General features: G+C 41.1%; 1 protein-coding gene across 3 annotated transcripts in view; it reads left to right on the top strand.

The window, feature by feature from the left end:
- Positions 1 to 11,871, top strand: part of ERC1 (ELKS/RAB6-interacting/CAST family member 1) — a gene marked incomplete at both ends in the record, with an annotated part of 269,908 nt that extends 258,037 nt beyond the window's left edge. For all 3 annotated transcript variants that reach the window (XM_084254694.1, XM_084254695.1, XM_084254696.1), the window contains one exon: positions 11,734 to 11,871. In XM_084254694.1, coding sequence (XP_084110820.1) covers positions 11,734 to 11,871 — 138 coding nt within the window. The remainder of the gene's footprint in view (positions 1 to 11,733) is intronic.
- Positions 11,872 to 12,781: the final 910 nt, after the last annotated feature.

Here is a 12,781-nt window from a genome sequence, read left to right on the forward strand (position 1 = left end):
TCCTCTAACCACTCATGGTTACGCATGAAGGACAATACATATTTAAACTTTCTTGAGGCAAATGCTCCTGTCAATTTAACGTGTAATGGTCACTTTACCCTTCAGGCCTCTGTTGTCTTATTCTTAGGTCAGAGAATTGAACTGGTATTTCTGTTAGCTTCTTTCCAGGTTTTTGAGTCTAAATTTCAGAATTGGCCTGCTTGTAGATCGAGTAGTTCCATTGTTTGATACTTTGTGGAGGAGGAGGTTAATGCAGAAAACTAAATTATGTGCATTCTATAAGTAGAGATTCATGAAAAATCTTAACTGTTTGATTTCCTTCAAGGCTAGGGGCTTGCCAGTGTCACATTTCAGAACTTCCAGTGTCATAGATGGGAAACAAGACAAGTTCTTGTTTTCCTCTTGTTTTTGTTTTGTTTTTAATCTTTGAAAACAAAGGCAATACACCTTAGCTGCCCTAAGGCACAGGGCAAGCATTTGTTCACCTGCTGTGTGCCAGGCATGAAGTACCCTTGGTAATATTAGGAAGTAGTTGCTTTGCACACTTTGGAGGCTTCATCCTCCCTTGACATTTTAGTCAAGAGGGAAAAAAGCAGAAGTTCCCAGAGAGTTGAGAGTATACTGTGGGAGTCAGTGGAACTCTGACTGTGGATCTTGTATATACAGGCCCCATTGGTGAATGAAGCTAAATTCTTGTTTTTGTTATGCTATTTTGTTCAAAATTAGTCATGGAAGAGCAGTAACATCTTATTTACTTTTGGTCTAAGCAACAACAGCTTTTCCTTCTTATAAAAACAAATTCAGACATTGCCTGGCAAAGGAGTTCATAACAAGAGAGGAGGTGGGGGAAGAAGCCTTGTGAGCGTTACCACGTCCAGTCAGCATTGCACAGGGTCCAGGGCACTGTGGAGTTGTCTCAGCTCCTCACCACAGGGAACTGGAGTGAGCAGAGATGTTAGAAAGAACATGGGAGATTCAAGCTGCAGGCTCAGACTTTGGAGTTAGTCTTCATCTATGGGAAATGATTGTAGGACAGATTCTTCAAGAGTAACTTGTGTCCAGAAATTCAAACTCAGAAGTTATTTCATGTCTGCTTTGCTCCTAAGCAGATGTAGTTAGACGGCCCACTGATTTGAACTAGCCAGGACAAAGGACCATTTCAGCTTGATTCATCACCTCTAAAAGGCTCCAATCATCATGCCAGTTTACAGCTCAGACCTCATGGCCTGTGCATCCTGGGACCTAGCTGTTAAAAACCTCAAGTGCAGATTCTTGTCTGCTTAAACCAAACTAAGCATCTCTGTATAATTTCCTGCCCACCACCAAACCATTTACAGAAAGGAATTAATCTGAGTCACTGCCAACCACAACTGAATTTATTCAGTAACCTCTCTTGTAACCATCCCTTCTTTATATCCATCCGTCCGTCCTTCCTTTGTGACTGAATAGAGAATTGTTTACTTTGAATTAAGGCTGTGTTCTCCCCTTTAAGACTTTATTTCCTGGGTTTCTGCTAGCTTTCCCTGATGTCTTTACTTGGCTATGAAGAGATATAGCACCTATTCTAAAATCATGACCTGAGCAGTAAGTGTTCTGGGACAGTTTCCCTGAATCAGCCAGCCCATCCCATCCAGTCAGTTATGTTCCTTATCATTCTTCCTACCAGCAGCTCTGTTCTCTGATAGTAACCCTGACATCCAAAGCAGACAGGGAGCTCAAGTGATTCTGCTATAGCCAGTGTTGCATAACAGTGCGTTTGTTTCGTTTACATGGTTGTTCTGTGTGTTTGCAGAAGTTCATCTTTGAAATATCTGGTTCCTTCTGAGCGTCCTCTGTCTGTGTCTCCCCTGAGCCGTGGTGGAAGCTGAAGCATTCTGTCCTTCCCTCCTTCATACACTTCCAGTGTGTGTTACTTAGAGCATTCAGATTGAGTTGCTGTTGAATTTGTGATTCTTGGCTCGAGTCCCTCTGGAAATCACATTACCACTCTGAGTTCAGGGAGGGCTGAAATAGCTACCAAGAACAGAATACATATCAATAACGTTTAGCAGATAGAGCCAGAAAATTCTTGCCAGAGGCCACCTTGGTATTCTGTACTTGTCCCATATTCTGTCTTTTAAGAACTTTAAACAAAGTGGGGTACTGCAGTGTATAATTGATGTGCCTTGCGACAAAGGTCTGTATCCTCAGATAGTTGTGATTTGGAGATGCTTCAGATTTCATCTTTAAACGCTCTTTGAAAACATACAAGTGCTTTTGCCCAGAATTAGCACATTCCTTCATTTTATCCCTGGTCATTTTAGATTGTCAACTGTGTGCAGAGTATTTTACTAGGCAGCATTGGTTGTTTAAAAAAAAAAAAAATGCTTCAAGGAATCTGCGTAAGAGTTGGAGAATTAAACATATACCCAACTCTTGAAACATGAGACAAAATTAATACTTCATCAGTATTAGCCCAGAGAAAAGGGGCAATTGAGTTCAACTATGAAGGATGAATAAGATGGGGAAAAGGTGTCGGAAGGAAGATGGTCCACATTCTAGGAGGAAAGAACCACATCAAAGTAAAAAAGCAAAGGTGGGAATGGTAATAAGGATACAGCAGGTAATGAAATTGGAAAACTAGGGTAGGGACAATTTGGCTGCCATGCTAAAGAGATTGGACTTGAGTTTGTATTTAATCCCACCCACTTGTTCTAGAACAATTACTTTTAGCAGGGTTGAAGTGGTTGTGAAGCCACTGCAGTAACCCACAGATGCTAGGTAGTGAGAATTTGCATTCGGGTTGTTATGAGGCGATCCCAGCATGAAGGAGCTAAGCCAAAAGAAACAGCTTGGAAAAGGCATCAACAAGAATTTCACACAAGAAATGGCCAACAAATATATTTTAAGTATTTTGCTCAATTTTTGAATTTGCTACAAAAGAAAAGAACTACAAAAGACTACATATGAAAACAGCCCAGCCATGTTGGCAAAGTTGGGGCGTTGGGGTTGTGTCCCTCTTGCTTTGAGAGGTTGGTAAGAGCACCCTTCTTTGTCACCTATGGGCTGAAAATTAGTACGACTCTTTTGGAACAGTTTGCTAACACTTCAAAAGCTTTAAAAGATGTAAAGCCTTTTACCCAGGAATTTTAAGGAAACAGTCATAGACATACAGACTTACATAAGAAAATTCAACACATTAATATTTATAGTGAAAAACAAACTAAATTTCTAATAATGGAACTAGTTAAATTAGAGCACATCTATATAATGCATTATAATAAGCCCTTTTGAAATTCCTGTTGAGGGAGGGTTAAGATTTATTTTTAATCATTTATGCATATAAGAATGGGGGTGTAGGCCAGAGGTGCAGGGGGTGAGAGACTTCACCAGGGACAGAGTGGGGAGCAGAACAGGCGGATCTACTGAAATACACTGCTGAGAGGAGCAGCAGGCAAGACAGGAGAGGTCTGCTGTGCCATGTGGCTAGCTCCCTGGCCAGGGATCAAACTCATGCTGCAGTGGCTTTGGATAACTCCACAGTGCTGTGACTTAACCCCTTGCGCCACTAGGGAAGCCCCTGGATTCTTCTTTCTGTACCCGTGGTCTCTATGTCTGTTCTTGTGCCAGTAGTGCAGGCTGTGTTAATAGCTACTATTATTATAACTCTATGTGTATTATAACTATATATAACTATAGTCATTGTTACTATTACTATAAAGTCATATTTTTCTTCATGATCGTATTGTTCTTGTACAAAGAGCTTTGTTCCTTGAGATTGCTTTGACTATTCTTGGCTCTTTGTATTTCCACTTACACTTTGAATCAGCTTCTCGATTTACACACACACACACGAACAACTGCCAGAGTTTTGATTTGTTTCGTCTTAAACCTATAGTATAGTTATGAATCCATGGCACTGGCACTTTTACAATATTGAGCCTGCTAAAATTAATGATCATGTTGTTATCCCCCCATTGAAGACATTTTTAATTTCTCTAAATAATGTTTCATAGCTTTCAATGAGGAAGTATTCATTTAGTAACCTTTGGAGAGAGCAATTTCAGTGAAATAACAACTAAATTCTTAGATATTAAGGAGGGAAATGAAAAACAGAGGTCACAGATGTGAACTATTGAGAAATTTGGTCACGAAAGAAAAAGAAAAATTGGGACCAGCTTATGAGAGATGAAAACTCAGAAGGTCTTTTGGGATGAGTGTGCCCTCTAGAACCATAGTGAGGAACAGAGAAGGAGAAGGAGAGAGATGGGATACGGTTCATTGAAGGGACTGGGACATGGAAGGGTATCTCGGGTTAACCTGGAAAAGGAAGAGGCAAAGGAGTTTGTGGGGTCTTTTTTGAGATAGGATGTTTGAAGTCCACATTTCTTTTTTTTTTTAATATTTTATATTTATGCATACAAGAGCTGGGGTGTGGGCCAGAGTTAGGGAGGTTGAGAGGATTCACCAGAGACAGTGGGGAGCAGAACAGGCAGATCTACTGAAACACAATGCTGAGGGGAGCAGCGGGTGAGTCAGGATAGGTCTGCTGCGCCATGTGGGTAGCTCTCTGGCCAGCAGGGGATCAAACTCATGCTGCAGTGGCTGTGGATAGCTTGATAGCGTTGTCTTTAACCACCAGGGAGGCCCTGCAGTCCTCATTTCCTTAGTAATTTCTTCAGACACTCTGGTAGCTTGCACAGTGAGTCACGGGGACTGGCCATCGTGAGCACTGTGCCCTATGTGCTAAGAGCTCCAGACCCACAAAGGCTGTTGGAACAGCAAGTCCTGCTGCCCTTGTCGTCGTCCTCATCCCCGTGTTCAAATCCCTGTGTCTTTAATGGAGTGTGCTCCCTTTTCCGTGCCAGTGGTGCATTCTTGTGTCTGTTACTCCAACAGTCCCTTCCTTCAGGGCATCTTAGTTAAATTAAGTTTTAATAGAAAGAGGCTTTTCCACTAAATCTTGAGGTACCCAAGAGACTCGAGGAAGATTTGGTAGTAACATTTCATATATGTTGGAAACTTGGGTGCTGCAATATGGGACTTAATGCATAAGTTATAGGAAGAACTTGCTATATTTGTGGGGACAGAGTTCTTTTGTCATTCAGTGGAAATTATTTTACTTTGGAAGTGTTCTTAAATTTGTTATTTGCCTTTAGATGCAAAGTTTTCGCACACACAGAGAAAATTGCATCTTTTTATCTAGAGAGGGGATTGCATAGACTTGGTCTCTGCATAGAACTGTGATGTTTTTAAGAAAGCATAGACAATATTTTTACTGCAGTACTTGTGGTGGTGCAATTAGCCTGCCAGTATTAGGAAGTGGAAGATCTTACTGATTATTCTTATTCTTGGATAGTATTCTTATGTCCACTAAATTTGGGTCCACAGCTTCAACAAGAAGGGAAAGAGAGGATTTAATTCATCACAGCAAGGATGTAATGAACATCTTCACTAAATCCCAGATACTCATGTTTGTACTTTTTGAGAAATTCTTTTCTGCTGCTAAGTCTGAAGGAGCCTTTCTTTGGGAAAGAGGTGACAGATGGATAGACATGCATGGAGTGTTGGGGACATTATGGCAGCGGACAAGGGGAAGAGGTAACAAGGGTGTCTTGAGTGAGATCAGCTAAATTTCACAAGCTGCACACACCTTCCCACCTTATCCATAAGACCCACTGCATACTGAATCATACCAAAACTTCCTTTTTAGCATGTGATATGCATGCTAAAGAAATATTTTAAAAGAACAGGGTACTAATCCACATCAAGATTTCTGTTTTCACCTGTGCTATGTAACACATTTGTCTACATTTTCAGTATAGTTACTTCACATTACCTCCCTTCTGGTCCGAGAGTTTTAACACTTTCTGGCGCCTCCCTGCTGGCACAAGGGGTTTAACACAGCACTGTGAAGCAATCCACAGCCTCTGCAGGACGCGTTAGAGAGGGAGCTTAGCACATGGTGCAGCAGACCTCTCCTGTCTCACCCGCTGCTCCCCTCAGCAGTGTATTTCGTTAGTCTGCCTGTTCTGTTCCCCACTCTGTCTCTGATGAATCCTCTCACCCTCCACACCTCTGGCCTGTACCCCAGTTCTTGTATGCATAGATAAATAAATCTTTTTTAAAAATTAAATTAAAATAAAAGTTTTAACACTTTTCTATACTCCCTTGTCTTAAGGGCTAAAACTTTGCATTTCAAAGTCAACGAAATTAAAATTCTCATTTTAAAATTAATTCCAGTTTCACAAGAAGGGTTGAGCTTTGAGATTTTCTTTTTCAAGACAGGAAAGTTTAGCATATAATGGATCAAGTGCCAATGAAATCTCTCCCTGCTCAGTCATGCCCATATTTAATTCTCCTTTCAGATAAAATGCAAACCATGCATAATCCCTGGAGAACAGGAAGGCCAACCCCCAAGCAAAGCAACTCCAGCTAATGAAGAAACACTTCCTCCTCCAAACTTTTTGATTCTTCTGATCCCCTCTATTTTAAAACACCTTTTCCCAGGCAAACTATTCATTAGACCTTAGAAAAAGCATCTCCTTTATAGTCTACCTATTTTTTTTTAACCCCTAATCTTTTTCCATCACTTCTAATTGTACTTCCTCCTCCAGTGCTAAATCACTCTTCCCACTTCTTGTTTATACCCTCCTGACATTTTTAGGTAATAATCACATTCCCTCCCCGTAGTTTTCAGTTAGTTTAGGTCTACTATTTAGTTCTTCTAATCCTGCCTCATAAAATGATCCTTTCAGCTTCTTAGTCATGCCTGCCATTTTTCTTTGAACTGATTCCAGTTTGTCTCCATTTTTCTGGTAATGAGGTGCCTGAAATGAAACACAGTGCCCTAGGTGTGGCTGCACTGAAACCATGTCATGGAATGGGGGTCCTCTGTGGGGTAGTGCCCACGCCTCACCAGCCCAGAGGCCTCCTGTCACTCTGGAAGAACTGGTATTGCTTCTGTCAAGGCCCAGTAATTCCTGTGTCATTGAACTTCAGTGAACAACCAGCTGCATTTCCTCCTCTGTGCCTTACTTAGCTTATGCTCCTTTTCCTTTAAGAATGACCCTTTTTCCTATCCTCCAGTGTCAGCTGCCACATTCTTCAGGAAACTTGCCCTCCATCTCCTCTCTGCCCACATTCAAGCAGTAGCACTTTGTGGATTCACTACACAATCCCTTGCATGGAGTACTCAGTATTTATTTTTTACGGTTTATTGCCATTTAACTCCCATACCATATAGTTCACCCATTTATTTTTTTTAAGATTTGTTTATGCATACAAGAGTGGGGGTGCAGGCCAGAGCATGTAGGGTTCACCAGAGACAGACAGGGGAGCAGAACAGGCAGATCAACTGAAATACACTGCTGAGGGGAGCAGCGGATGAGACAGGAAAAGGCTACCGCACCGTGTGGGTCACCTCCCTGGCGGGGGCTTGAACTTGTACAGCATTGGCTGCGGATAACTTCATAGTACTGTATCTTAACCCCTTGTGCCACCAGGGGGGCCCTAGTGCACCCATTTAAAGTATACAATTCAGTAGATTTACTATGTTCTCGGGATTGTGCAAACATCACCACAATCAGTTTTCAAACATTTTCCTCATTCCAGAAGGAAATCCATACTTACTAGTCACTCGTAGTTACTCCATCCCACTCCAGCCCCGGGAACCATTAATCTACCCTGGATTTGCCTACTCTGGACATTTCATAAAAGTGGAATCATACCATATGTGGCCTTCCATAACTGCCTTCTTTCACTTAACATAATGCTGTCATGGTTCATGTTATACTTCATATATCAGAACTTTCATTTCCTTTTTATTGTTGAATCAGTCAATGCTTTTTTGAGTGAATTTTTTATACCTTCTATTTGTCCCTATTCAAAACCTTAGAATATAAGATTTATACCTTTAAAAATACATGTAGCTTTGAAGGATAGGTTATGTATTTTTATGCATATTATTGCAAAATTGATGTTGGTTGTGATATTAGATTATATGGGAACAAAGTCGAATGTACTTCTGCCCACTCAAAGCAACCATTCCTAAGAGATTTTTTTTCCTATACATTTAATATACATATATAGATCAGTCCACACATACCTCTCTCTCTCTCTCTCTCTCTCTCTCTCTCTCTCTCTCCTCTTAACCAAAGGTCATTAATAAATTTTTATTTTTAAAAATTTACAAATTGGTAGACATGGATACATTCCTGAGTTTCTTACCCTATGAAGTGTAAAGTGCACTTAATACCTGACACACAGAAAATATTTGGTAAATGTTAGATGTTATTATAATTATTATTGTTATTTTTATTAAATAGGTAAGATTGCCTCAAAAGAGCATGTCAGTTAAAAAGCATAGAGAACCAAGTTTTTTTTTCTTCAAAGATCCATCTATTTATGTATACAGGAACTAGGGTACAGGCCAGAAATGCGGGGGAGGTGAGAGGATTCACCAGAGACAGAGCAGGGAACAAAACAGGCAGACTGACTGAAGTACACTGCTGAGGGGAGCAGTGGGCGAGACAGGAGAGGTCTGCTGCACCATGTGGGTTGCTCCCTGGCCGGCCAGGGATCAAGGCTGCAGATTGCTTCATAAAGCGATGCTTAACCCCTTGTGCCACCAGGGAGGCCCGAGAACCAAGTTTTAATCATTCTGTTGATAGGATCTAGATTCTGTGAGCCAAGAATTAGCATGCTGCTTCTTCAGTATATCAAAGAGTTGGGAACAGATTTAGCAATTTTCTTTTTGCTGGAAATTAACTTAAAGTCCAGGACATGGAAAAGCAGATTTAGACCACACTCAATGTCCAGATGTGTCATATGAATATGAATCTCTGTAATGGGTAAATGTAGGAGTAGAGGTGCCTTGTAAATACAGCTGCATAGAATATAACCCAGAAATACTGCTAGATGGAAGCCTGCACTCTCTAGCATATTTAATGGAACTGAAGTAAATCATGTGAAGTGAGGACACTGTCAGGTTGTGTCGACTCAATTTCCCATGTCAGTCCTTTCTAGGAATATTCTTTAATTATATTCTAAGCCAGGTATCTGCTCTTCACTTTCTGCTACTGGGTGATCATGAAGTTACTAATGGACAAGTTTTTGTTTAATAACATTGTTCAGTTTTTCTTTTGCTCATTTAAAAATACTACACATGCATGATAGAATATTTGGAAAAGAAATATTTGGCAAGAGAAAGAATCACCTGTAATGTTAGCATTAGCAAATCAAATTCAAAAATACTTTAAAAGGATCATATACCACGATCAAGTGAGATTTATTCCAGGGATGCAAGAATGGCTCAACATTTGCAATTCAATGAACATTAACACAATGAAAAATAAAGACCAGGGACCTCCCTGGTGGCGCAAGGGGTTAAGCACTGTACTATGAAGCAATCCACAGCCTCTGCAGCACAAGTTCGATCCCCACCTGGCCAGGGAGAATCCCACATGGCGCGGCAGACCTCTCCTGTCTCGCCTGCTGCTCCCCTCAGCAGTGTATTCCGTCAGTCTGCCTGTTCTGTTCCCCACTCTGTTTCTGGTGAATCCTCTCACCCACCCACCCACCCACCCACCCACCGCATCTCTGGCCTATACCCCAGCTCTTGTATGCATAAATAAATCTTAAAATATATATATATATATATATATATAAAGACTGTATGATCATCCCAATGGATGCATAAAAAAAAAAAGCACTTGACAAATTCAACATCCAATTAGAAACACTCTTAACAAAGTAGGTAGAGAGGGACCACACCTCAGCATAATAGACATACTAATATCTCACTGAGCCTTAAAACCACCCTGAAGATGGTGTTGCCCCTTTTACAGATGAGCAAACTGAGACTCAGAGAGAGCCAGGTCATACAAACCAACAATTGAAACTCAGGCAGCTTGACTCCAGAGTCCATGTTCTTAAATGTACTTAATACTCAATTCTTAATATCCCTTTCTTCTGAAAATCTCCTCTGCCTCCTGTATTTTCAGCCACATTTGTCTAATTTTCCCACCAGAACTGTCAGAACTATTCTCCATTCTCTTATTTAACTCACCCACTATCAGTCTTAGCTCTCACCTTGAACCTCCCCTGATGGATTCTTCCTACACTCAAACTAACGTGTTTTTCTTTTATTCATCATATATGTAAGAAAAGATATATTCATTATCTTCTAAGAAAATGAAGGCTACCATGTGTCACAGTAACAGTTTAAAAACTTTTGGACTTCTTTTTTTGTTACGTTGTATTTTTGTCTTTAACCAGATTAAATCTGAACTCTTTGCATACACTACCTGACCCAGCTTGTCACTTCAGCTTCACTTCCGTCATTCTCCACCCAATCCCCTTGTCTTATGCTCTAACCCCGTGGAACATTCCACGCTTCCTTAATCTGTCCCAAACCCTTGTATAGCTCTAACGCAAAAACAGCTTCTTCTTGTCCTCAATCTCCCATGCAAATTCCTGTTCGGCTCCCAAGATCTAGATCCCATTTTGCATTTAGTTACATCTTTTCAGATTCCTGCAAGATGAAACAGTCTTATGTCGCCCCTCATAGCATATCATGCCTTGGTTATGGGTGTTTACTGTGCTGGGTGGTAATTATCTATTCACCTGTTTGTCTTTTCCATTAATCCAAATGGATCTTCAGGACAAGAACCAAATGCTTCATCTTTCAACATCTAGCACACTCCCAATAAATGTTGCTTTAATGCTTGAAGAAATGTCAAAGAGTGTTTAAAACAATAGGAACTTAGAAACTACTTCTTATTAAACAAACAGAAGACTTATAGTTATCAAAATAATCCCTTTAGCTAAATGAGCAGGCTTAAGGTAGGGTAGTCTAATGCACAGGGAAAAAGTAGTACATAGAAAATGGGTTAGTCCTTTAAATTATGTTTTCCACAGGGCTATGACCATCATGCGATATTGAGATCCCATCGGAGAATATCCATGCTCCCCTCCTCCCTGTGTGCAATGCTGTGGCGCAGTGGGGAGAATGCACTGTTTGGATTATGAGCACTGGGGTTGGGGTCCCTGCCCTACAGATTACCGACTTTGGGCCTGTACTAGCTGCTAACTTCTTTAGGCCTCATTTTAACTGGACAGTTGATACTTACTTTTACACCTTTCTGGTTGTTAATTTTGATGCAGGAACACTTCCCTTACTGCTTCCTTTTGTCATTTTCCCCCTAACTTTATTAAGGTATATTTGACAAATAAAAGTGTGAGATATTTAAAGTGATGGTTTGATATACATCTATATTACAAAAGAATTTCCACAATCACACTAGTTCACACATCCATCATCTCACATATGTTCCATATGTACACACACACACAGAGATTGTGTGTGTGTATACATATATATGACAGTTATGTTCTTGGCAAGTTTCAGTTACACGATATAGTATTATTGACAATCCCCATGTTGCACAGTCGATCCTTAGACTTCATCTTGTAAGTGAAAGTTTGTACCCTAATTCCTAATTCCCTAATTCCTCTGACCCCCAGCCCCAGCCCCTGGTAACCATTCTCTTCTCTAAGAGCTTGACTTTTTTTATTTTCTCAGATTCTACATATAAGTGATACCGTGCAGTATTAGCGTTTCTCTGGCTTATTTCGCTTGTCATAATGCCCTCCAGGTTCACTGATTTTGCAAATGTGGCGTTTCCTCATTGACAGACTGCACAGATAGGATCATGTGATACTATCTGAAATCCACCTCTCCTTTCCTTTCAGCTTCAGAATGAATTAGAGAAAGGTGAGCGGGACAATGCAGAACTGCAGGAGTTCGCCAATGCCATTCTCCAGCAGATAGCAGATCACTGCCCCGACATCCTGGAGCAGGTGGTCAATGCTTTGGAAGAGTCATCTTGACCCTGCTTCGTGGGGAGTGCTCAGCCCAGCAGCCCGAGATCGTGAACCCAGTAGCCAAGGAAGGAGATGACAAGGAATAGACATCCGGAAACTTCTTGGCACGAAACAAACACTACAAACTCTATCCTAACTTGCTTAGTCCTTCAAGTGTGATTCCAGCACCATTTCTACATCTGTCCTCCTGCTCTGCCTTCCTACTTTGGATGTGGTCTCAGCACTAATTTTTTTGATATCCAGGATGGGTGAGTAAGTGGCCAAGTCTTCACGAAGAGCTGCCATCGGTCATCAACAGTGTAAACTATAGAAGCTGGTGGCTCTGCCCTTGGAGAGGGACTTGGAGTAGAGCCCTCCTACCTTTGTCCTCGATGTGCAAACTCAATCTGGAATCTACTTGGACTTCAACAAATTGAGAGAATGCTTCTCAATGGACCAGAGAGCTGAGTGTTCTAATATCACAACAGGTGCTTTCTCCTAAAAGGGTAAAAAAAAAAAAAATTTTTCAAGAAGAGAGTATTAGAAAAAGAGGGGAAGAGAGAACAGGAACTCTTTTTACGGTCTCTTTTGTTTACTTTTCACGTGTAATGTTTTGTGCTGGGGAGCTGCACGCAGGCCCGGTGGTGGCTTAGAGAACACTAATATCCCAGCCCTGTCTGTCTCACTCACCTTGCTCTTCTCCTCAGACAGATAGAGGATGGTGTGAAGAGTCCCCCCACCCTTGCCCCTCTTTGTCCCTCCCTTTGACCTTATTATACGTAAGTTTGTAAGTTTGTCAGATCACGTGTCTCTAATTAAAGGAGAAGAGGGATTTGACATGAGTTGCTGTTGTCACCAACTGCAGCTCTGCTTCGGTGGGAGATGACGCTCCTGGGGTCAGTCTGGTTTCTCCTGAACATATCCCTCATCTGCACGC

This window comes from Talpa europaea, assembly GCF_964194135.1.
Source record: "Talpa europaea genome assembly, chromosome: 15".
Classification (NCBI taxonomy): domain Eukaryota; kingdom Metazoa; phylum Chordata; class Mammalia; order Eulipotyphla; family Talpidae; genus Talpa; species Talpa europaea.